The sequence below is a fragment of the Salvelinus fontinalis genome, chromosome 10 (genome assembly GCF_029448725.1).
Source record: "Salvelinus fontinalis isolate EN_2023a chromosome 10, ASM2944872v1, whole genome shotgun sequence".
NCBI classification, from domain to species: Eukaryota; Metazoa; Chordata; class Actinopteri; order Salmoniformes; family Salmonidae; genus Salvelinus; species Salvelinus fontinalis.
The window spans coordinates 42,820,423-42,847,922 of NC_074674.1; the positions used below are offsets into that span (position 1 = coordinate 42,820,423).

A 27,500-nucleotide genomic window follows, 5' to 3' on the forward strand; every position below is an offset into this window, starting at 1 on the left:
GTCCCCTCTACCCCTGAGCAAGTCCCCTCTACCACCGAGCAAGTCCCCTCTACCACCGAGCAAGTCCCCTCTACCCCTGAGCAAGTCCCCTCTACCACCGAGCAAGTCCCCTCTACCACCGAGCAAGTCCCCTCTACCACCGAGCAAGTCCCCTCTACCCCTGAGCAAGTCCCCTCTACCCCTGAGCAAGTCCCCTCTACCACCGAGCAAGTCCCCTCTACCCCTGAGCAAGTCCCCTCTACCACCGGGCAAGTCTCCTCTACCACCGAGCAAGTCCCCTCTACCCCTGAGCATGTCCCCTCTACCCCTGAGCAAGTCCCCTCTACCCCTGAGCAAGTCCCCTCTACCACCGAGCAAGTCCCCTCTACCACCGAGCAAGTCCCCTCTACCACCGAGCAAGTCCCCTCTACCCCTGAGCAAGTCTCCTCTACCACCGAGCAAGCCGCCACTCCCCACTGTCTCCCCTAAGCGAAACACCTCTCTCCTTATGATCCCAAACCAGGCCTGTCTCCCAAATCTCCCAGCTCTCCCCCTAAACATAACCCATCTCATAGGGCCATGGACTAGTTCAGTTCACACATTTTTTTTCAGGATTCAAGTCAAGAAGACCTCACTGGGGAGAAGGTCTCAGAGCCACTGAGCCTGATATCACCAGTCCTCACCTGTGGAAAATATATTTTTTATTAACGCCCACAGGCTACACACAACCTACTTGAATACTAACTAGCTAGCCTCTTCTAATGTCTCAATTTTTGGATACCAACATTGTAACAGTCTCTTTCCAGCATTGGACGTCGCTATTGTGTAGGCTATACACCAATTTAAATGCACAGAGCGGCTCCATTGATGAAATCCAGCTTCACCATTACGCACACCGTAGACCCACCTCTAAACATTACGCAATGAAGGAGCACATTCTGTCTTTCTCTCAGAGTAACTCATCCTACTCGAATATCCATTTACATTGTATTATAATCTACTAACGGTTACAACCATACATCGCATTTCATTACGAATCCATCCTCGATTGTAGAGGACCTCTATGGGAACATATTCGAGAAGAGAACGGTAAACCGTCGCGGCATAATTTCGCTCAATTGTCAGTTAAAATATCAACAAAAAGATATGAGACAAAATGAAAGCAAGCCCTACCTTCGACTTCAAGCATGATGAAAACACAGTGTTATTCCAAAAAAAAGAGAGAGGAGAAAAGGGAGAAAGGGAGAGAAACAGCGGCACTTTCTGAGGACTCTGGGCTAACAGCTCCGTTAATAATTATATTGAATTGGAGAGCGAGCAGAGCGCGCGGTATACTACACATTACAGAGCGCTCATAGGCGGTAGGGCTGCTTGCGTATACGATGACGTGCACCAGGACCAGTGGGGCAAGTGCTGCGGTGGAGAGAGAAAGATGCAGAGAGAAATAGAGGGAGAGAAAGGAGAAACAGCGAGTGAGAGATGCAGAGAGAGAGAGGAGCAACAACGAGAGCGAGAGAGAGATGCAGAGAGATAGAGAGGAGAAACAGGGAAAGAGATCTAATTTATGAAATCTAAAATAAAACAGAAATATCACATTTACATAAGTATTCAGACCCTTTACTCAGTACTTTGCTGAAGCACCTTTGGCAGTGATTACAGCCTCAAGTCTTCTTGGGTATGACGCTACAAGCTTGGCACATCTGCATATGGGGAGTTTCTTCCATTCTTCTCTGCAGATCCTCTCAAGCTCTGTCAGGTTGGATGGGGAGCGTTGCTGCACAGCTATTTTCAGGTCTTTACAGAGATGTTTGATCGGGTTCAAGTTAAGGCTCTGGCTCTGGCTGAGCCACTCAAGGACATTGAGACCTGTCCCAAAGCCACTCCTGCTTTCCCATGTAGCTCAGTTGGTTGAGCATGGTGCTTGCAATGTCAGGGTTGTCGGTTTGAATCCCATAGTGGGCCAGTATGAAAAAAAAAGTATGAAATCGAATGCATTCACTACTGTAAGTCTCTCTGGATAAGAGTGTCTGCTAAATGTTGTCTTGACTGTGTGCTTAGGGTAGTGGGCCTGAGCACTCCAGAGCAGGTTTTCATCAAAGAATGCTCTGTTCATCTTTTCCTCAATCCTGACTAGTCTCCCAGTCCCAGCTGCTGAAAAACATCCCCACAGCATGATGCTGCCACCACCATGCTTCACGGAAATGTGATGCTTGGAATTCAGGCCAAAGAGTTCAATCTTGGCTTCATCAGACCAGAGTTTTTAGGTGCACTTTTGCAAACTCCAAGCGGGTTGTCATATGTCTTTTACTGAGGAGTGGCTTCCGTCTGGCCACTACCATAAAGACCTGATTTGTGGAGTGCTGCAGAGATGAATGTCCCTCTGGAAGGTTCTCCCATCTCCACAGAGGAACACTAGAGCATTGTCAGAATGACCATTAGGTTCTTGGTCATCTGTCTGACCAAGGCCCTTCTCCCCTGATTTCTCAGTTTGGCCGGGTGGCCAGCTCTAGGAAGAGTCTTGGTGGTTCCAAACTTCTTCCATTTAATAATGACAGAGGCCACTGTGTTCTTGGGGACTTTCAATGCTGCAGACATTTGTTTGTACCCTTCCCCAGATCTGTGCATCGACACAATCCTGTCTCGAAGCTCTGAAGGACAATTCCTTCGACCTCATGGCTTGTTTTTTTCTCTAACATGCACTGTCAACTGTGGGATCTTACAGTCGAAGTCGGAAGTTTACATACACCTTAGCCGAATACATTTAAACTCAGTTTTTCACAATTACTGACATTTAATCCTAGTAAAAAGTCCCTGTCGTAGGTCAGTTAGGATCACCACTTTATTTTAAGAATGTGAAATGTCAGAATAATAGTAGAGAGAATGATTTATTTCAGCTTTTATTTCTTTCATCACATTCGCAGGGTCAGAGGTTTACATACATTCAATTAGTGAGTGGGTTCGCGCCCAGGCTCTGTCGCTGCCGGCCGCAACCGGGAGGTCCGTGGGGCGGCGCACAATTGGCATAGCGTCGTCCGGGTTAGGGAGGGTTTGGCCGGTAGGGATATCCTTGTCTCAGTATGTAAAATGTAATAAAAATGTATGCACTCTACTGTAAGTCGCTCTGGATAAGAGCGTCTGCTAAATGACAAAATAAATAAAATTAAAATAAATAAATTAGTATTTGGTAGCATTGCCTTTAAATTGGTTAACTTGGGTCAAACGTTTCGGGTAGCCTTCCACAAGATTCCCACAATAAATTGGGGGAATTTTGGCCCATTCCTCATGACAGTGTAACTGAGTCAGGTTTGGAGGCCTCCTTGCTTGCACACACTTTTTCAGTTCTGTCCACAAATTTTCTATGGGATTGAGGTCAGGGCTTTGTGATGGCCACTCCAATACCTTGACTGTGTTGTCCTTAAGGCATTTTGCCACAACTTTGGAAGTATGCTTGGGGTCATTGTCCATTTGGAAGACCCATTTGCGACCAAGCTTTAACTTCCTGACTGATGTCTTGAGATGTTGCTTCAATATATCCACATAATTGTCCTACCTCATGATGCCATCTATTTTGTGAAGTGCACCAGTCCCTCCTGCAGCAAAGCACCCCCACAACATGATGCTGCCACCCCCGTGCTTCACGGTTGGGATGGTGTTCTTCGGCTTGCAAGCCTCCCCGTTTTTCCTCAAAACATAACAATGGTCATTATGGCCAAACAGTCCTATTTTTGTTTCATCAGACCAGAGGACATTTCTCCAAAAGTACGATCTTTGTTCACATGTGCAGTTGCAAACCGTAGTCTGGCTTTTTTATGGCGGTTTTGGAGCAGTGGCATCTTCCTTTCCAAGCAACCTTTCAGGTTATGTTGATATACTTGTTCTACTATGGATATAGATACTTTTGTACCTGTTTCCTCCAGCACATTCACAAGGTCATTTACTGTTGTTCTGGAATTGATTTGCACTTTTTTGCACCAAAGTACATTCACCTCTAGGAGACAGAACACGTCTCCTTCCTGAGCGGTATGATGGCTGTGTGGTCCCATGGTGTTTATACTTGCATACTATTGTTTGTACAGATGAACGTGGTACCTTCAGGTGTTTGGAAATTCCTCCCAAGGATGAACCAGACATGTGGAGGTCTACAATGTTTTTCTGAGGTCTTGGCTGATTTCTTTTGATTTTCCCATGATGTCGAGCAAAGAGGCACTGATTTTGAAGGTAGGCCTTGAAATACATCCACAGGTACAACTCCAATTGACTAAAATGATGTCAATTAGCCTATCAGAAGCTTCTAAAGCGATGACATAATTGTCTGGAATTTTCCAAGCTGTTCAAAGGCATAGTCAGCTTAGTGTATGTAAACTTCTGACCCACTGGAATTGTGATACAGTGAATTATAACTGAAATAATCTGTCTGTAAACAATTGTTGGAAAAATTACTTGTGTCATGCACAAAGTAGATGTCCTAACCGACTTGCAAAAACTATAGTTAGTTAACAAGACATTTGTGGAGTGGTTGAAAAACGAGTTTTAATGGCTCCAACCTAAGTGTATGTAAACTTCAGACTGTATATAGACAGATGTGTGCCTTTCCAAATCATGTCCAATCAATTGAATTTACCACAGGTGGACTCCAATCAAGTTGTAGAAACATCTCAAGGATGATCAATGGAAACAGGATGCACCTGAGCTCAATTTCGAGTCTCATAGAAAGGGTCTGCATATTTATTTAATTAATGTATTTCTGTTTTTTACTTTTAATACATTTGCAAAGATTTCATCAAAACCTGTTTTTTGCTTTGTCATTATGGGGTATCGTCTGTAGAATGCTGAGGATTTTTATTTATTTAATCAATTCCAGAATAAGGCAATAACGTAAAAAACGTTGAAAAAGTCAAGGGGTCTGAATACTTTCCGAATGCACTGTAGGATACTCACGTTGCCCCTAGTTGCTGGTATTGAAGGCATCTCCCTACATAGACGGTAATAGGTGCTCACGTTGCCCCTAGTGGACGGTATTGAAGGCATCTCCCTACTAGATGGTAATAGGTGCTCTACGTTGCCCCTAGTGGACAGTATTGAAGGCATCTCCCTACTAGATGGTAATACGTGCTCTACGTTGCCCCTAGTGGACAGTATTGAAGACATCTCCCTATTAGATGGTAAAAGGTGCTCATGTTAGGCCTCCCGGGTGGCGCAGTGGTCTAGGGCACTGCATCGCAGTGCTAGCTGTGCCACCAGAGTCTCTGGGTTCGCGCCCAGGCCCTGTCGCAGCCGGCCGCGACCGGGAGGTCCGTGGGGCGACGCACAATTGGCATAGCATCGCCCGGGTTAGGGAGGGTTTGGCCGGTAGGGATATCCTTGTCTCATCGCGCTCCAGCGACTCCTGTGGCGGGCCGGGCGCAGTGCGGGCTAACCAAGGGGGCCAGGTGCACGGTGTTTCCTCCAAAACATTGGTGCGGCTGGCTTCCGGGTTGGAGGCGCGCTGTGTTAAGTAGCAGTGCGGCTTGGTTGGGTTGTGCTTTGGAGGACGCGTGGCTTTCGACCTTCGTCTCTCCCGAGCCCTACGGGAGTTGTAGCGATGAGACAAGATAGTAATTACTAGCGATTGGATACAACGAAAATTGGGGAGAAAAAAAGAAAAGAAAAACATTTTAAAAAGGTGCTCATGTTGCCCCTAGTGGATGGTATTGAAGACATCTCCTGATGTCCTGGGGACCTGGACAAAATACTGAAGTCTATCTAGTGTTACCTCACTGCACTGATGCTCTTTTACCAAGAGCAGACTGATTCAGAGGGGACGCGTTAAATGCGGAAGACACATTTCAGTTGAAGGCATTCAGTTGTACAACTGACTAGGTATCCCCTTTCCCAGACAATTACCCTCTCCTCTCCTCTCCTCGCCTCGCCTCTCCTCTCCTCTCCTCGCCTCTCCTCTACCCTACCCTACCCTACCCTCTCTTCTCCTCTCCCCTCTCAATTTAGCATAATGACCACACCACCCATATCAGAGTATAACAGTGTGGTATGATAATATTATGGAAATAATGGTAATAATGACTGTTGGCGAAGGCTTGTGTCTGAAGTGATGAATAACACTCTAACACCATCTGCAGTCTCTGTTAACTTTACACTGTATGATGCAGAGTAGTGATGTGCAGTTCACAAACGATTCTTTATTTTTGAACGACTCTTTTTACTGTCCAGTTATTTGTTTGACCTGCTGTAGGATTTATTGTGGCCAGCAGGTCAAACAAAGAACTGGTCAGTAAAAAGAGTTGTTCAAAAAGAAGAGTAGTGATGTGCAGTTCACGAACGATTCTTTCTTTTTGAATGACTCTTTTTACTGACCAGTTCTTTGTTTGACCTGCTGGCCGCAATAAATCCTACAGCAGGTTTAATATGTGCTAAATACAGAGACAAGCTCCGACCACAAACTGTAGTATGTGCGAGCGTATGTGCGAGCAGGAAAACAGATCATGCTGCAGGCATTATACAGAAGACATGTTTAATTACTGCAGTGGGCTAAATCAGGGTCACACACAGTGTTTCTTGGTAGGCTTCAACGAAGCTACTTTGAAACAAAAGTATACACCTCAAACACATGGTTATGGGCTTAAGAAAAAGAAGACACCTTTACCTTGTCAGATATAGAGTTGAAATGTATTCAGTTTTGAGTTTGCAGCTCAATATTACACTTTATATACATCACAAAAAACTGAAATATAATGAAACCGTTTGACATAGAAACACTGAATTTTCGTCCGTTATTCTTTACAATGATTATTAATTATGAAATTGTGAAAAATATGAATAATATTCCACTCTATAGGCCACTAGAGGGAAATTTGGTCACTTGAAGACAGGAAAGGTCTGATAATTATTCATGTTTAGTGTATAAGAGGTCATACAATAAATACGTTTTGTAGTGATTCCTATGTTGTTGATGTAAATAATATGCGTTGGTCCATGATGTATAATGAGGAGCAAACAGACGATACACTTGACACATGTATGACCTGTCCGTGTGGTGCCAAGATAACAACCTCTCCCTAATAAACGTGATCAAGACAAAGGAGATGATTGTGGACTGCAGGAAAAGGAGGACAGAGCACGCCTCCATTCTCATCGACGGGGCTGTAGTGGAGCAGGTTGAGAGCTTCAAGTTCCTTGGTGTCCACATCACCAACAAACTATCATGGTCCAAACACACCACGACAGTTGTGAAGAGGGCACAACAAAGCTTATTCCCCCTCAGGAAACCCGAAAGATTTGGCATGGGTCCTCAGATCCTCAAAAAGTTCTACAGCTGCACCATCGACAGCATCCTGACTGGTTACATTACTGCCTGGTATGGCAACTGGTCGGTCTCCGACCGCAAGGCACTACAGAGGGTAGTGCGTACGGCCCAGTACATCACTGGGGTCAAGCTGCCTGCCATCCAGGACCTTTAAACCAGGCGGTGTCAGAGGAAGACCCTAAAAATTGCCAAAGACTCCAGCCACCCAAGTCATAGACTGTTCTCTCTCCTACCGCACGGCAAGCGGTACCGGAGCACCAAGTCTAGGTCCAAAAGGCTTCTTAACAGCTTCTACCCCCAAGCCATAAGACTCCTGAACAGCTAATCAAATGGCTACCCAGACTATTTACATTGTCACCCCCCCCCCCCCCCCCTCTTTTACACTGCTGCTACTCTCTGTTATTGTCTATGCATAGTCACTTTAATAACTTTACCTATATCTACATGTACATATTGCCTCAATTACCTTGATTAACCTGTGCCCCCGCACATTGACTCTGTACTGGTACCACCTGTATATAGCCTCCACATTGACTCTGTACTGGTACCACCTGTATATAGCCTCCACATTGACTCTGTACCGGTACCCCCTGTATATAGCCTCCACATTGACTCTGTACCGTAATACCCTGTATATAGCCTCCACATTGACTCTGTACCGTAATACCCTGTTTATAGCCTCCACATTGACTCTGTACCGTAATACCCTGTATATAGCCTCCACATTGACTCTGTACCGTAATACCCTGTATATAACCTCATCCTATTTTCTTCTTTTCTATTTTCTATTTATTTTTGACTTCAGTTTATTTTAGTAAATACTTTCTTAACACTTATTTTTCTTAATACTGCATTGTTGGTTAAGGGCTTGTAAGTAAGCATTTCACTGTAAGGTCTACACCTGTTGTATTCGGCACATGTGACAAATAACTTTCGATTTTTTTATTTGATTTAAAGCATGAGAGTAAAAAGCTTTGGAGCACCTTATGTTGACATTTTGGGAAAAAAGGCAAGCTCAGATCCATCATTCATTGAATCACAAAACTGATATTGCCAACAACTTTAATTATTTTGTTCACTGGATGGAAAATTACTGAGGATAATAGGGGACAATATTGCCACTACTATTTGCCATATTTTTTATTTAAGCATACTGGAAAGTGTGTGCCCCCAGGCAGTGTTGTAAAGTAATTAAGGAAAATACTTGAGTACTACCTGTCGTTTTTTGGGGGTTATCTGTACTTTACTATTCATATTTTTGACAATGTTTACTTTTACTCCACTACATCCCTAAAGAAAATAATGTACTTTCTACTCCATACATTTTCCCTGACACCCAAAAGTACTAGTTACATTTTGAATGCTTAGCAGGACAGGAAAATAGTCTAATTCAGGCACTTAGAGAAAATACCTGGTCATCCCTACTGCATCTAATCTGGCGGACTCACTGAACACAAATGCTTTGTTTGTAAATGATGTCTGAGTGTTGGAGTGTGGCCCCTGACTATCTGTAACTGATGTCTGAGTGTTGGAGTGTTGGAGTGTGCACCTGACTATCTGTAACTGATGTCTCAGTGTTGGAGTGTTGGAGTGTGCACCTGACTATCTGTAACTGATGTCTCAGTGTTGGAGTGTTGGAGTGTGGCCCCTGACTATCTGTAACTGATGTCTGAGTGTTGGAGTGTTGGAGTGTGCACCTGACTATCTGTAACTGATGTCTCAGTGTTGGAGTGTTGGAGTGTGGCCCCTGACTATCTGTAACTGATGTCTCAGTGTTGGAGTGTTGGAGTGTGCACCTGGCTATCTGTAACTGATGTCTCAGTGTTGGAGTGTTGGAGTGTGCACCTGGCTATCCATACATTTAAAAAACAAGGAAATCCTGCCGTCTGGTTTGCTTAATGTAAGCAATTTGAAATTATTTATACTTTCAGTTTTGATACTTAAGTATATTTAAACCAAATACTTTTGGACATTTACTCAAGTAGTATTTTACTGGGTTACTTTCACTTGAGTCATTTTCTATTAAGGTATCTTTACTTTTACTCAAGTATGAAAATTGGGTACTTTTTCCACCACTGCCCACATGCTCGGAGGGAAGCAAAAGTAATTCCGCTACCTAAGAATAATAATGCCCCCCTTTACTGGCTCAAATAGCCAACCAATCAGCCTGTTAACCAACCCATAATAAACTTTTGGAAAAAATGGTGTTTGACCAAATACAATGCTATTTTACAGTAAACAAATTGACAACAGACTTTCATCATGCTTATAGGGAAGAACATTCAACAAGTACAGCACTTACACAAATGACTGATGATTGGCTGGGAGAAATTGATGATAAACAGATTGTGGGGGTTGTTTTGTTAGACTTCAGTGCGGCATTTGACCTTATTGATCATGGTCTGATGCTGGAAAGCCATATGTGTTATGGCTTTACACTCCCTGCTATATTGTGGATAGAGAGTTACCTGTCTAACAGAACACAGAGGGTGTCCTTTAATGGAAGCCTCTCCAACATAATCCATGGAGAATCAGGAATTCCCCAGGGCAGCTGTCTAGGCCCCTTACTTTTTCTCAAACTTTACTAATGACATGCCACTGGCCTTGAGTAAAGCCAGTGTGTCTATGTATGCGGATGACTCAACACTATACACGTCAGCTACTACAGCGAGTGAAATCCCTGCAACCCTGTTTTATTTATTTATGTATTTATTTCACCTTAATTTAACCAGGTAGGTTAGTTGAGAACAAGATCTCATTTACAACTGTGACCTGGCCAAGATAAAGCAAAACAGTGCGACAGAAACAACAGCACAGAGTTACACATAAACAAGTGTACAGTCAAAAACACAATAGAAAAAAAAGAAAAGTATATATACAGTTTGTGCAAATGGCATGAGGAGTTATGGCAATACATAGGCCATAGTAGCAAAGCATGAATAATTTAGCAGATTAACACTGGAGTGATAGAAGAGCAGATGATGATGAGCAGATGATGGTGTGCAAAAGAGCAGCACAGTAAATAAAAACAATATGGGGATGTGGTAGGTAGATTGGGTGGGCTATTTACAGATGGACTATGTACAGCTGCAGCGATCGGTTAGCTGCTCAGATAGCTGATGTTTAAAGTTAGTGAGGGAAATTTCAGTCCACAGCTTCAGCAATTTTTGCAATTCGTTCCAGTCACTGGCATCAGAGAACTGGAAGGAAAGGCGGCCAAATGAGGTGTTGGCTTTGGGGATGACCAGTGAGATATACCTGCTGGAGCGCGTGCTACGGGTGGGTGTTGTTATCATGACCAGTGAGCTGAGACAAGGCGGAGCTTTACCCAGCATAGACTTGTAGATGACCTGGAGCCAGTGTGTTTGGCAACAAATATGTAGCGAGGGCCAGCCGACTAGAGCATACAGGTCGCAGTGGTGGGTGGTAAAGGCGCTTTGGTAACAAAACGGATGGCACTGTGATAAACTACATCCAGTTTGCTGAGTAGAGTATTGGAAGCTATTTTGTAGAAGACATCGCCGAAGTCGAGGATCGGTAGGATAGTCAGTTTTACTAGGGTAAGTTTGGCGGCGTGAGTGAAGGAGGCTTTGTTGCGAAATAGAAAGCCGATTCTATAATTGATTTTAGATTGGAGATGTTTGATATGAGTCTGGAAGGAGAGTTTACAGTCTAGCCAGACACCTAGGTACTTGTAGTGGTCCACGTAATCTAGGTCAGAACCGTCCAGAGTAGTGATGCTAGTCGGGTAGGCGGGTGCGGGCAGCGAACGGTTGAAAAGCATGCATTTGGTTTTACTAGCGTTTAAAAGCAGTTGGAGGCCACGGAAGGAGTGTTGTATGTCATTGAAGCTCGTTTGGAGGTTAGTTAACACAGTGTCCAAAGAAGGGCCAGAGGTATACAGAATGGTGCCGTCTGCGTAGAGGTGGATCAGGGAATCACCCGCAGCAAGAGCGACATCGTTGATATATACAGAGAAAAGAGTCGGCCCGAGAATTGAACCCTGTGGTAGCCCCATAGAGACTGCCAGAGGTCCGGACAACTGGCCCTCCGATTTTACACACTGAACTCTTTCTGCGAAGTAGTTGGTGAACCAGGCGAGGCAGTCATTTGAGAAACCAAGGCTATTGAGAGGACTCCTCCTCTTCCCTGATATCCTCTGCTCCTATCAGAAAGGTGAGTGATGAGACCTAATTCACAGCTCTACTGATAAACCATTCAACTGTGTATCACACCACATGGCCCTAGGGGAGGGAGGGAGAGAGAGAGAGCACCGTATTGATTACTTTCTCCAGTTGATCATTGCTATCTGATTAAACTGAAACAACCATGACACACACACCATACAGAGGTCTCATCTGTGGTAGTGAGTGTGTCTGCTCACGCAAGAGGAGGCAGAGTCAGTAGGCACCAGGTGGGGTTCACACACACACACACACACACACACACACACACACACACACACACACACACACACACACACACACACACACACACACACACACACACACACACACACACACACACACACACACACACAAAGTCCAGAGGGATGGTGTATATATTGTTTTGGCCTCCTCTCTTAGTCAATTCAGGTGGAAATGAAAGATTAATACAGCCATTTAGCACACACTTGTATCCAGAATGACTTACAGTACAGTGAGTGGATACATTTTTGTATTAGTATATGTGACCCCAGTGGGAATTGAACCCATGATCCTGGCGCTGCTAACTGAGCCATACTGGACCATTATAAGTGATCCAATTAGAATGTTGCATTCATTGATAGACTTACGCTTTTTCCATTGTCTCCCTGAATTCTGTTCCATTCCATTGTCTCTCTGAATTCTGTTATATTCCATTGTCTCTCTGAATTCTGTTCCATTCCATTGTCTCTCTGAATTCTGTTCTATTCCATTGTCTCCCTGAATTCTGTTCCATTCCATTGTCTCTCTGAATTCTGTTCCATTCCATTGTCTCTCTGAATTCTGTTCCATTCCATTGTCTCCCTGAATTCTGTTCCATTCCATTGTCTCTCTGAATTCTGTTCCATTCCATTGTCTCTCTGAATTCTGTTCCATTCCATTGTCTCTCTGAATTCTGTTCCATTCCATTGTCTCTCTGAATTCTGTTCTATTCCATTGTCTCTCAGAATTCTGTTCCATTCCATTGTCTCTCAGAATTCTGTTCCATTCCATTGTCTCCCTGAATTCTGTTCCATTCCATTGTCTCTCTGAATTCTGTTCCATTCCATTGTCTCTCTGAATTCTGTTCCATTCCATTGTCTCTCTGAATTCTGTTTCATTCCATTGTCTCTCTGAATTCTGTTCCATTCCATTGTCTCTCTGAATTCTGTTCCATTCCATTGTCTCTCTGAATTCTGTTCCATTCCATTGTCTCCCTGAATTCTGTTCCATTCCATTGTCTCTCTGAATTCTGTTTCATTCCATTGTCTCTCTGAATTCTGTTCCATTCCATTGTCTCTCAGAATTCTGTTCCATTCCATTGTCTCTCAGAATTCTGTTCCATTCCATTGTCTCTCTGAATTCTGTTTCATTCCATTGTCTCTCAGAATTCTGTTTCATTCCATTGTCTCTCAGAATTCTGTTTCATTCCATTGTCTCTCTGAATTCTGTTTCATTCCATTGTCTCCCAGATTTCTGTTCCATTCCATAGGTTCTAATGGTACAGTTCTAGAGTTGGAACTCTGGAACTCTAGAACTGGGTTTACAGCCACATTAAACACAGCGTTTTAGCAATGTGAAATCTTATATCTGTTCATATACACCCCCAGAAAGAACATTACATTTTCTTTAACATTTTCTGACAAGCGAGAACTTAGATATGGTCATTTTCACGTTTTCATAAATTCATAGAATGTTTGGGAAACAAGTATATTAAGGCATTTGTGAAAATTTACACCCATCTCTCTGAACCACAGACAGACATGGAGGAAGTCTGGGGGAACATGATGCATTGTGGGTGTAATTCAGCAGTTCTGAAGATGCTGTACGATGGCCCACAAATGCACACTCGCACATGTGCATGCACACAGAGATAGAGATAGAGAGAGCTGGAGAGAGATGGAGAGAGATGGAGGGAGGGAGAGGGAAGGAGAGAAATGGAAAGATGGAGGGAGGGAGAGGAAAGGAGGGACAGAAAGAGGTAGAGACTGTAGATGTATATAGGATTTCATAAACCTCTAAGTCTGTTCTCTCCATGTAGAGAGAACACAAGGGCAGGTACACAGCACAGAAACTATTTCAGTTATATGATGCATTTCAGTCCAGTATCACAGCAGCTATTTCAGTCTCCAACCTCAGACAGTAACAGCTGTCTACGGAACACCGAACCTGAGAACGTTTAAACCAATTCACTATAGAAACTGAGAATGTTATACTGACTAACTCAGACCCTGAGAAATGAACATCGGACTTAATATAGAACCTGAGAATGGAACCCAGACTGAAATAAAACCTGAGAATGGAACATAGACTGATATAGGTGATGAGAATGGAACCCAGTCTGATATAGAACCTGAGAATGGAACCCAGACTGAAATAGAACCTGAGAATGGAACATGGACTGATATAGGCGATGAGAATGGAACCCAGACTGATATAGAACCTGAGAATGGAACCTAGACTGACATAAAACCTGAGAATGGAACATGGACTGATATAGAACCTGAGAATGGAACATAGACTGATATAGGTGATGAGAATGGAACCCAGACTGATATAGAACCTGAGAATGGAACCCAGACTGAAATAGAACCTGAGAATGGAACTTAGACTGGTATAGAACCTAAGAATGGAACCCAGACTGGTGTAGAACCTGAGAATGGAACCCAGACTGATATAGAACCTGAGAATGGAACCCAGACTGATATAGAACCTGAGAATGGAACCCAGACTGATATAGAACCTGAGAATGGAACCCAGACTGAAATAGAACCTGAGAATGGAACCCAGACTGATATAGAACCTGAGAATGGAACCCAGACTGAAATAGAACCTGAGAATGGAACCCAGACTGATAGTAGCTGTAGTAGTTTTAAGGGTAACATAAAGTAACTGGTGTAAACTTATCGTTCAATTTATCGTCTTTCTGATAATTCAGTCAATTTATCATGATATGTGACTTGTTTCAGGAAACTAGGCGTATGTCGCACGTCACAACTTCACAGGAGATGCATTTGAACGTAACCATTTATATTTTTGATCAAAATGCGTTTTTTGGCACAAATTCCTTCTGGAACATGTGAACTTTCATATGCCTTATTAATAACAAACTTGTATGCCATCTGTAAATATGAATACAATTGTGAAATTACGAGCCTAGATGGTTTAACCACAAAAAAAGACAGGAACCTTCCTGCTAGCCACGATTGGCTGAGATAATGGATGGGCTGGACATGCCAAGAGATTAGTTCTGATTGGTCTGCCATGTAACATTGAACCGAGTTGGTTAGTTTTAGTTACCTGCAGATTTATGCATGGTAGTAACATTATGACTTGTGCATGTGAGAAATAAACTTAGATTTTATTTGATATAGTGTGTGTTTACCCGAGACGGTACTGTGAAGAACAACATGACCTGCACCAAAGTCAGATTAGGATATAAAGTTAGGCCAACGGGAAAGTGTCCAAGTTCTCAAATTCTCCGGTAGAATGCCCTGCTTTTAATTTGTCAAACTCACAACCATAAGCTATTTTCTGTAAATAGCTTCCCACTAACCTGTAAATAATGATCTTGTTGTGAGTTTATTTTTATGTAATAATGAATAAAAATGTGCTAAAGTTAAGATGTTGTCAGCTATGATACTGTACGGTCATTATATGAACTGGCTAGCCAGCTAACTTAACTTAATGCTAGCCAGCTAACTTAACTTAATGCTAGCTAGCTAACTAACAAGCTAGAAACTAACCAAAACATTGCTTAGAAAGTTGCTTTTAGATGCCTGTTTTACTAGATTGACATTTACTCAATACATGTTTATATGAATGGGTTCATTGGTGTTAAAATCCACCTGTTTTGGACCACCAGGCTGCTGACGTCATGCCGTCTTTGGGTTTATACTTTTTCATAACGACAACAACAAGTTTGATGTCAGACAACAATAGAATGTTCAGGATGTCACTACGACAACTGTCTACAGACATGTCGATAGACGTAGTATAAACCAGCCTTTAGTCATGAAATCTTTGGTGTACTAAACAACCACTGTACTCCCTCTGTTTAGCAAATGGCCTCACATGTGAATCCTTAAAGAGAAGGGTGGGGCTAAGGCTTAAGAGGGTGTGAACGATACTGAAAAGGGTGTAGACAAAGAAGAGCTCTCCAGGAGGTGTTTTCTAGCTCTGAGTCTCCACTTTTATCCAATGTAAAAAACACAATTTCAAATGTTGCTACATAAGACTGAATCAAGCCGGTCGGTCACATATAGATTTTCGTCCATTTTGCCAAGCTCTAACCCAGACAGACAGAATCTCAGCATGGAACCCAGACAGTTCTTAGAACCTGTTAACATGCTGCCTATCTGACACCAATCAGAAAGCAGTACCATCATCTCAGTGTTCCGCCAGACTGCTAAACAGGAAACCAGTTCCATATATGGTCGTCGCGATTGTCTCCACATGCTCTCTCTGCTCCGCGTTTCCACAGCAACCAGGTCTCACTCTCACGTGCATGCACACACACACACACACTCCGACTCCCGAACAGCCGGCTCTTCTAAAACAGTTTGATCCAATCATATTAGACATGATGACTCGCTCCCTGAACTATGTAAATCAGCAAAACATATATAGGCTTCACAGAACCTATTCACCTGCTATGTCCATCTAGGCTTCACAGAACCTATTCACCTGCTATGCCCATCAAGGCTTCACAGAACCTATTCACTTGCTATGTCCATCTAGGCTTCACAGAACCTATTCACGTGCTATGTCCATCTAGGCTTCACAGAACCTATTCACTTGCTATGTCCATCTAGGCTTCACAGAACCTATTCACTTGCTATGTCCATCTAGGCTTCACAGAACCTATTTACCTGCTATGTCTATCTAGGCTTCACATAACCTATTTACCTGCTATGTCAATCTAGGCTTCACAGAACCTATTCACCTGCCATGTCCATCTAGGCTTCACAGAACCTATTCACCTGCTATGTCCATCTCTGTGTCTCTCCCCCCGACTCTCTGTCTCTCTCCCCTCCAAGTTCTGTCTACCTCCTACACTCTGTCTATCTGTCTACCCCCCCTCTCTCTCCCCCCACTCTCTGTCTATCTGTCTCTCTCTCTCCCCTCTCTCTCTCCCCACTCTCTCTCCCCCCACTCTCTGTCTATCTGTCTCTCTCTCTCCCCTCTCTCTCTCCCCCCACTCTCTGTCTATCTGTCTCTCTCTCCCCCCTCTCTCTCTCTCCACTCTCTGTCTGTCTCTCTCTCCCCACTCTCTGTCTGTCTCTCTCTCTCTCTCTCCCCCCACTCTCTGTCTATCTCTCTCTCCCCTCTCTCTCTCCCCCCACTCTCTGTCTATCTCTCTCCCCCCTTTCTCTCTCCCCTCTCTCTCTCCCCTCTCTCTCTCCCCCCACTCTCTGTCTATCTGTCTCTCTCTCCCCCCTCTCTCTCTCCCCACTCTCTGTCTGTCTCTCTCTCCCCCCTCTCTCTCTCCCCACTCTCTGTCTGTCTCTCTCCCCCCCCTCTCTCTCCCCCCACTCTCTGTCTATCTGTCTCTCTCTCTCTCCCCCCTCTCTCTGTCTATCTGTCTCTCTCTCCCCCGTCTCTCCCCCCACTCTCTGTCTATCTGTCTCTCTCTCTCCCCCCTCTCTCTGTCTATCTGTCTCTCTCTCCCCCCTCTCTCCCCCCACTCTCTGTCTATCTGTCTCTCTCTCTCCCGCCTCTCTCTGTCTATCTGTCTCTCTCTCTCCCCCTCTCTCTGTCTATCTGTCTCTCCCCCCCCACTCTCTCCCCCCAACTCTCTCTCACCCCCACTCTCCCCCCACTCTCTGTCTATCTGTCTCTCTCCCCCAATCTCTCTCTCCCTGCCTCTCTGTCTATCTGTCTCGCTGTCTTTTGTTTGTATCGTTAGGTATTACTGCACTGTTGGAGCTAGGAACAGAAGCATTTCACTGAACCTGCGACTACATCTCTGTCTCTGTCTCTGTCTCTGTCTCTGTCTCTCTCTCTCTCTCTCTCTCTCTCTCTCTCTCTCTCTCTCTCTCTCTCTCTCTCTCTCTGTCTCTCTCTCTCTCTCTCTCTCTCTCTCTCTCTCTCTCTCTCTCTCTCTCTCTCTCTCTCTCTCTCTCTCTCATCACAACAATAGGTCAATCCAATAAGCATTTCAGAGAAACTCGACATCATATAGGAGGAAGATATGTACTCCTATTTATAATTTTATATTTTATATTGGGTGTGATGCAATATGTATGATAGCAAAACAACTACCCATGCATCGACACAGGTCAGCTCGCACATAAACAAACAAATGCACCAACATGTAAACACACACACACACACATACAGGCACACACACACACACACACACACACACACACACACACACACACACACACACACACACACACACACACACACACACACACGCATGCACTTACGCAAACACACACGAACACTACTGTCTGAATGGCCCAACCCTCAACCAGGTACATACTGCTGTGACTAAACCCTATGCCAGGTTCAGACTGCTGTGACTCAACCCTAAACCAGGTACAGACTGTTGTGACTCAACCCTATGCCAGGTACAGACTGCTGTGACTCACCTCTCAACCAGGTATAGACTGTTGTGACTCAACCCTATGCCAGGTACAGACTGCTGTGACTCACCTCTCAACCAGGTACAGACTGTTGTGACTCAACCCTATGTCAGGTACAGACTGCTGTGACTCAACACTATGCCAGGTACAGACTGCTGTGACTCAACCCTATGCCAGGTTCAGACTGCTGTGACTCAACCCTCAACCAGGTACAGACTGCTGTGACTCAACCCTATGCCAGGTACAGACTGCTGTGACTCAACCCTATGCCAGGTACAGACTGCTGTGACTCAACCCTATGCCAGGTACAGACTGCTGTGACTCCACCCTATGCCAGGTACAAACTGCTGTGACTCAACCCTAAACCAGGTACAGACTGCTGTGACTCAACACTATGCCAGGTACAGACTGTTGTGACTCAACCCTATGCCAGGTACAGACTGCTGTGACTCAACACTATGCCAGGTACAGACTGCTGTGACTCAACCCTCAACCAGGTACAGACTGCTGTGACTCAACCCTCAACCAGGTACAGACTGCTGTGACTCAACCCTAAACCAGGTACAAACTGCTGTGACTCTACCCTAAACCAGGTACAGACTGTTGTGACTCAACCCTATGCCAGGTACAGACTGCTGTGACTCCACCCTATGCCAGGTACAGACTGCTGTGACTCAACCCTCAACCAGGTACAGACTGCTGTGACTCAATCCTCAACCAGGTACAGACTGCTGTGACTCAACCCTATGCCAGGTACAGACTGTTGTGACTCAACCCTATGCCAGGTACAGACTGTTGTGACTCAACCCTATGCCAGGTACAAACTGCTGTGACTCAACCCTATGCCAGGTACAAACTGCTGTGACTCAACCCTATGCCAGGTACAAACTGCTGTGACTCAACCCTATGCCAGGTACAGACTGTTGTGACTCAACCCTATGCCAGGTACAGACTGCTAGTTTGTGAGAATCTGCAGGATTGAGTCACCAATCCACTCCCTCCCTCTCTACCCTCTTTCCCTCTCATCCTCACTCCCTCCCTCTCTCTTCCCCTCTCTCCCCCCCTCCTCCCTCTCCCCCTCTATTGCTCCCTCCGACTCTCTCTCCCCCTCCCTCCCACACTCTCTTCCCCTCCCTCCCACACTCTCTCCCTCTCTCCCCCTCGATCCGTCTCTCATTTCCTCTTTCGCTCTCAATTTCAATTCATGTATGCACCGGCAGACACACACACACACACACACACACACACACACACACACACACACACACACACACACACACACACACACACACACACACACACAGTGCCAGACAGTACTTCATGCAGTTGTTCATCAGCTGCAGTGTTGACTCAGACACAGAGGAGAAAATCATCATGGCGTCATTTCAAATGGCACCCTATTCCCTTTGTAGTGCACTACTATTGACGAGGGTCCATAGGGCTCTAGTCAAAAAATAGTGCACACTACAAAACGGAATAGGCTGTCATTTGGGACGCGGGTGATCACTAGCATGAACACTAATACATGGATAAACACAACCCGGCCCAGGTCTGTCATGGATAAACACAACCCGGCCCAGGTCTGTCATGGATCAACACAACCCGGACCAGGTCTGTCATGGATAAACACAACCCGGCCCAGGTCTGTCATGGATCAACACAACCCGGACCAGGTCTGTCATGGATAAACACAACCCGGCCCAGGTCTGTCATGGATCAACACAACCTGGACCAGGTCTGTCATGGATAAACACAACCCGGCCCAGGTCTGTCATGGATAAACACAACCCGGCCCAGGTCTGGCATGGATCAACACAACCCGGACCAGGTCTGTCATGGATAAACACAACCCGGCCCAGGTCTGTCATGGATAAACACAACCCGGACCAGGTCTGTCATGGATAAACACAACCCGGCCCAGGTCTGTCATGGATAAACACAACCCGGCCCAGGTCTGTCATGGATCAACACAACCCGGACCAGGTCTGTCATGGATCAACACAACCCGGCCCAGGTCTGTCATGGATAAACACAACCCGGCCCAGGTCTGTCATGGATCAACACAACCCGGACCAGGTCTGTCATGGATAAACACAACCCGGACCAGGTCTGGCATGGATCAACACAACCCGGACCAGGTCTGTCATGGATAAACACAACCCGGCCCAGGTCTGTCATGGATCAACACAACCCGGCCCAGGTCTGTCATGGATCAACACAGCCCGGCCCAGGTCTGTCATGGATCAACACAACCCGGACCAGGTCTGTCATGGATCAACACAACCCGGACCAGGTCTGTCATGGATAAACACAACCCGGCCCAGGTCTGTCATGGATCAACACAACCCGGACCAGGTCTGTCATGGATCAACACAACCCGGCCCAGGTCTAATACATGGATAAACACAACCCGGCCCAGGTCTGTCATGGATCAACACAACCCGGCCCAGGTCTAATACATGGATAAACACAACCCGGCCCAGGTCTGTCATGGATAAACACAACCCGGACCAGGTCTAATACATGGATCAACACAACCCGGACCAGGTCTGTCATGGATCAACACAACCCGGCCCAGGTCTGTCAGGGCACCCTCATTTAAAAAAAAAGTACTAAAGTATTACTACACAAAACCTATTGGTGCTGTAGTGACTATGTAGAGACTTTGGAGGGATTGTGAGGTGAATGTGTAGTTTATGCCCTACTCAAGATACACAAGTAGAGATGTTGTAGTGTTTCCTGTAGTAATCAGGTAGAGGTGTTATAGTGTTCAGTAGAAAAACAGTAGTGTTTCCTGTAGTAATCAGATAGAGGTGAAATATTGTGTTCAGTAGGAAAACAGTAGTGTTTCCTGTAGTAATCAGGTAGAGGTGTTATAGTGTTCAGTAGGAAAACAGTAGTGTTTCCTGTAGTAATCAGGTAGAGGTGTTATAGTGTTCAGTAGGAAAACAGTAGTGTTTCCTGTAGTAATCAGGTAGAGGTGTTATAGTGTTCAGTAGGAAAACACTAGTGTTTCCTGTAGTAATCAGGTAGAGGTGTTATAGTGTTCAGTAGGAAAACAGTAGTGTTTCCTGTAGTAATCAGGTAGAGATTTTGAAACAGCTAACAACAAGCAACTGCTTCCTGTTTTGTCTTCTTCGGTGGTCGCGAAGAGCCGGTGTTGTAAAACTGTAGTGTTTTGACTACTTGATGTTGCTAGTAAATAAGTAGTCAAAACACTCCAGCTTTACTACACCGGCTTTTCGCGACCCCAGAAGAAGACAAAACAGGAAGCGGTTGGTTGTTGTTAGCTAGCTACTGTTTTTAACAATCCCGGATGTAAATCATCTTTCATCCTTCACCATCCCGTCGCTCATAACTTTTTAACTTTCCTTTTTGCTTTATAAATACGTTAACGTCGTTGTTTAGACATTTATTGAACTTTTTACCACATCAAAAAATATTGCTAGCCAAAACAGTCTTAGCCGTTAGCCATTGTCATAGATACGTACTGAGTGTAGCCTGCTAGCCCCATTGAAATGTAGCTATTTATCCTCTGTTTTTTCGTCATCCTAGCTAATAAGTATGTGTGTTTGAATGCAAATGTACAGTATGTTCATATTGGTATACCTACCCATTCTGTTTACCTCTTTTGACCTGTTGCCAAGGAGACCCTTGACATAAGAAGAACAGAGGTCATTGTTGGTGAGATTAATATTGTTTCTGAAATGTTTTTCTGTGTTGTCTTAGTTGATCTCCGTTAGCTGACAATGGCTTATAATTGACTGTGTCTTGTACTTTCATTTATTTACTTAAAGGATACGTGGTGGAGAAATGTAGCCGCAACAGAAAAAGAGGATCTGAAGATAGTTAAGTCAAAGCTGAATGAAGACAAGGCCTCAAATCGTTTAACAAAAGAGTGTAAATAGGTCATTTAATATGTAATTAATCAAATTTTAAAAAATGCAGTTTGTATAAGCTTATTATTTGTTGTTTGATGATATAATTAAGCAATAATGCACGAGAGGGTGTGGAATGCGGCCAATATATCACGGCTAAGGGACGCATCGCGGAGTGCCTGGACACACCCCTTAACCGTGGTATATTGGCCATATACCACAAACCCCCGAGGTGACCTTATTGCTATTAGAAACTGGTTACCAACGTAATTAGAGCAGTACAAATACATGTTTTTGTCATACCCGTGGTATACGGTCTGATATACCACGGCTGTCAGCCAATCCGCATTCAGGCCTCGAACCACCCAGTTTAAAACTGCAGTTAGAAACGTGAGGAAATAACACATTCACTAGTGTAGTAGTGACGCAGTAGTGAAACAAGACAATGTCAATAGCCATTCTGAATAGGCAACCAGTTATAAAGGTTTTCAATAGTAATTCAAAAGGTTTCATGTAGGAAATGAAAAAAGGATGAGGATCAATTCAGTAGTGATCAGTAGCGACACAACACTACAGACACAGACAGCAGTAGTAATTCAATAGGGATTGAGGAGGCATACAGCAGTAATGTGTAGGCATTGTCTAGTAATTAGTGCTGAGCGATTAACCAAAATATATTATTTTAAACAACTAATTGACTGATGATATTGGTTCAATTATTTTAATTACATTTAGTTTTTTTTTAAATCTGTGAGCTCAATGAGCACATTGCACAGTTTCTCTAGAGATACATACATTTACATTTACATTTAAGTCATTTAGCAGACGCTCTTATCCAGAGCGACTTACAAATTGGTGCATTCACCTAATGACATCCAGTGGAACAGCCACTTTACAATAGTGCATCTACATCTTTTAAGGGGGGGGGGGGGGGCAGAAGGATTGCTTACATCAGATCCAACCTGAACTGTGCCATGTAGTAGGGAGTTGTAGTTTCTCTAGAGATACATCAGATCCAACCTGAACTGTGCCATGTAGTAGGGAGTTGTAGTTTCTCTAGAGATACATCAGATCCAACCTGAACTGTGCCATGTAGTAGGGAGTTGTAGTTTCTCTAGAGATACATCAGATCCAACCTGAACTGTGCCATGTAGTAGGGAGTTGTAGTTTCTCTAGAGATACATCAGATCCAACCTGAACTGTGCCATATAGTAGGGAGTTTATAGTTTCCAACAGGCCAATATTCTACATAGTTTAGCACAATAAACGTGGTAATTAACTACAATGACCATAATGCATTGTGCATCTACTTGCTGTGTTTATTTCATGCCTGCTATGGAAGAGACAAGAATGCGCAATCGTGAGGGGATATAGAGAGCAGCTGTTGCTTAGGGACGTATCATGATCATGAGGTGATACAGAGAGCAGCTGTTGCTTAGCAACGTATTGTGATCATCAGGTGATACAGAGAGCAGCTGTTGCTTAGGGACGTATTGTGATCATGAGGTGATACAGAGAGCAGCTGTTGCTTAGCGACGTAGCGTGATCGTGAGGGGATATAGAGAGCAGCTGTTGCTTAGCGACATATCGTGATCATGAGGTGATACAAAGAGCAGCTGTTGCTTAGCGACGTATCGTGATCATGAGGTGATACAGAGAGCAGCTGTTGCTTAGCGACGTATCGTGATCATGAGGTGATACAGAGAGCAGCTGTTGCTTAGCGACGTATCGTGATCGTGAGGGGATATAGAGAGCAGCTGTTGCTTAGCGACGTATCGTGATCATGAGGTGATACAGAGAGCAGCTTTTGCTTAGCGACGTATCGTGATCATGAGGTGATACAGAGATCAGCTGTTGCTTAGCGACGTATCGTGATCATGGGGTGATATAGAGAGCAGTAGTTGCTTAGCGATGTATTGTGATCATGAGGTGATATAGAGAGCAGCTGTTGCTTAGCGACGTATCGTGATCATGAGGTGATACAGAGAGCAGCTGTTGCTTAGCGACGTATCGGGATCATGGGATGATATAGAGAACAACTGTTGCTAAGCAACGTATCGTGATCATGGGGTGATGTAGAGAGCAGCTGTTGCTTGGCGAGGTATCTCTACCTGAAAAATACATGATCTCAGTGATTAATAGTTGGTATTCAGCAGTCATAAATGTATACCTTATTTACTTTGAAGAACTACTAAAATAGTGATTTTGTCAGACAACGTAGGCAGCAGCTCTGTAGAGATGAGAGGATGACTTGGAATTAAATAATAAAGTAATCAAATAAAACGAATGTAATAAACACAACAATTGAAATATTGTATTAAAGTAAAGTAATGTGAATAAATTATGGTTATTAAGTGATAATCAGTAATGGACAGTCACTACTATCAGGGGACTTTTATTCTTTGTTTTATTTTTGTGTTACAGCATTCAAACCCAAATAATTGAAAAATTCAAAACAGTGATTATGTTTTTTTTATAATCGAACCGAAACTGAACTCAAAAAGCACTAATCGCTCAACACTACTGGTAATTCAATAGTGAACATGTAGGAATTGTAGGTATGTGTCAATTTTAAGTAGTAGATACCCAAAAGCTCAGTAGTTGGCCTCCCGAGTGGCTGCAGCGGTCGAAGGCACTGCATCTCAGTGCTAGAGGAGTCACTACAGACCCTGGTTCCATTCCAGGCTGTATCACAGGGGTCTAAGACACTGCATCTCAGTGCTAGAGGAGTCACTACAGACCCTGGTTCCATTCCAGGCTGTATCACAACCGGCTGTGATTGGGGGTTCCATAGGGTGGCGCACAATTGGCTAAGCGTTTGTCCGGGTTTGGCCGGTGTAGGCCGTCATTGTAAATAAGAATTTGTTCTTAACTGACTTGCCTAGTTAAATACATTTAAATAAACACAGTAGACAATAAGGGAGAATGATGTAGTGATTTGACTAGGAAATATGTTAACCAGTAGTGAAATATACCAATGTATCACTCATGACAAAATACTACATAAATCACGACAGGTTTACTACCCATCTCATTAGCAATCCATTACAAAAAAACAGTTGGTTTGGTGTAGGAGTGATGAGTGATGAGTAGTAACTCAACAGTACTTTTTCATGAGTGCAGGCACATGTATAATCCCCCCCACACACACACACACACACAAACACACAAACACACACACACACACACACACACATTTTACTATCCTTGTGGGGACCAAACAATTCCCTAACCCCTAAACTTAACCCTTAACCTAACCTTAATTTTAACCTTAACCCCAAAGACCAAACCTAAACCTAACCCTAACCTAAACCTAACCCTAACTCCTAACCCTAACCTTAAACCTAACCCTAATTGCAACCCTAACCCTAAACCTAACCTTTAATTAAGCCTAAAATAGCCTTTTTCCTTGTGGGGACCGGCAAAATGTAAGTGTGTATTTGTCCAAGTGAGAAATCCTCATAGTGACAAGCACACACCTACAGGCATACACACACACCTACAGGCACATACACACACCTACAGGCACACACACACACCTACAGGCATACACACACCTACAGGATCCAGGCACACATAAACACACAAATACTGAAACACACATTCATAAACAAACACATAATTTAAACAAACACATTCATAAACAAACTCACTCATCCTCACTAACACTAGCACACACGATCTCTAGCCTCTGGGCCCAGAGGTCAGAACATGTTTAAGGTTCATCTAGGTTCAGTTGGACAGAAAGAATCCTACAGGACTAAGTCCCTTGTCCCCGGACCAGTGTCCTCTGACATGGAAAAGTTCAGTTGGACAGAAGGAATCCTACAGGACTAAGTCCCTTGTCCCCGGACCAGTGTCCTCTGACTTGGAAAAGTTCAGTTGGACAGAAAGAATCCTACAGGACTAAGTCCCTTGTCCCCGGACCAGTGTCCTCTGACATGGAAAAGTTCAGTTGAACAGAAAGAATCCTACAGGACTAAGTCCCTTGTCCCCGGACCAGTGTCCTCTGACTTGGAAAAGTTCAGTTGGACAGAAAGAATCCTACAGGACTAAGTCCCTTGTCCCCGGACCAGTGTCCTCTGACTTGGAAAAGTTCAGTTGGACAGAAAGAATCCTACAGGACTAAGTCCCTTGTCCCCGGACCAGTGTCCTCTGACATGGAAAAGTTCAGTTGGACAGAAGGAATCCTACAGGACTAAGTCCCTTGTCCCCGGACCAGTGTCCTCTGACTTGGAAAAGTTCAGTTGGACAGAAAGAATCCTACAGGACTAAGTCCCTTGTCCCCGGACCAGTGTCCTCTGACTTGGAAAAGTTCAGTTGGACAGAAAGAATCCTACAGGACTAAGTCCCTTGTCCCCGGACCAGTGTCCTCTGACATGGAAAAGTTCAGTTGGACAGAAAGAATCCTACAGGACTAAGTCCCTTGTCCCCGGACCAGTGTCCTCTGACTTGGAAAAGTTCAGTTGGACAGAAAGAATCCTACAGGACTAAGTCCCTTGTCCCCGGACCAGTGTCCTCTGACTTGGAAAAGTTCAGTTGGACAAAAAGAATCCTACAGGACTAAGTCCCTTGTCCCCGGACCAGTGTCCTCTGACATGGAAAAGTTCAGTTGGACAGAAGGAATCCTACAGGACTAAGTCCCTTGTCCCCGGACCAGTGTCCTCTGACTTGGAAAAGTTCAGTTGGACAGAAAGAATCCTACAGGACTAAGTCCCTTGTCCCCGGACCAGTGTCCTCTGACTTGGAAAAGTTCAGTTGGACAGAAAGAATCCTACAGGACTAAGTCCCTTGTCCCCGGACCAGTGTCCTCTGACATGGAAAAGTTCAGTTGGACAGAAAGAATCCTACAGGACTAAGTCCCTTGTCCCCGGACCAGTGTCCTCTGACTTGGAAAAGTTCAGTTGGACAGAAAGAATCCTACAGGACTAAGTCCCTTGTCCCCGGACCAGTGTCCTCTGACTTGGAAAAGTTCAGTTGGACAGAAGTGTTTACAGCATTTACTGAACAAGTAAAACAACAATAAAGAAACGTGTGTGTGTGTGTGTGTGTGTGTGTGTGTGTGTGTGTGTGTGTGTGTGTGTGTGTGTGTGTGTGTGTGTGTGTGTGTGTGTGTGCTTGCCTTTCTGTGTATGTTGCAGTCTTACCAGAGCCTGCGGCGGACTTTCTGCGTTTGGAGAGGCCCACGGAACCACGGTCGGTCAGAGGGGCGGACATTTTACCATAGGCCATTGACTTCATCACACGACACTCTGAAACAACAGAAGGTAAAAAGAGAAATGATGACATTGTTTTAGTTATGCTTAGGAGCCTTGCTCAAGGGCACAACGGCAGTAGGTGGTACCTGCATCCCTCCAACTGCAGTTAATCTCCTAATATGTGATTCCCCCACTAGACCTGGGATTAGAACAACTCTCTGGTCCCTGGTCTCTCTCTAACAACTCTCTGGTCCCTAGTCTATCTCTCTCTAACAACTCTCTGGTCCCTGGTCTGTCTCTCTAACAACTCTCTGGTCCCTAGTCTGTCTCTCTAACAACTCTCTGGTCCCTGGTCTGTCTCTATCAAC

General features: G+C 44.4%; 1 protein-coding gene across 1 annotated transcript in view; it reads right to left on the reverse strand.

Annotated features, from left to right (window-relative positions):
* The window catches only part of dclk1a (doublecortin-like kinase 1a), a gene marked incomplete in the record, with an annotated part of 194,899 nt that overhangs the window by 60,415 nt on the left and 106,984 nt on the right, over positions 1-27,500 (reverse strand). Inside the window, 1 exon segment of the mRNA XM_055936842.1 lies at positions 27,082-27,186. Within this exon segment, the coding sequence (XP_055792817.1) occupies positions 27,082-27,186 (105 nt within the window).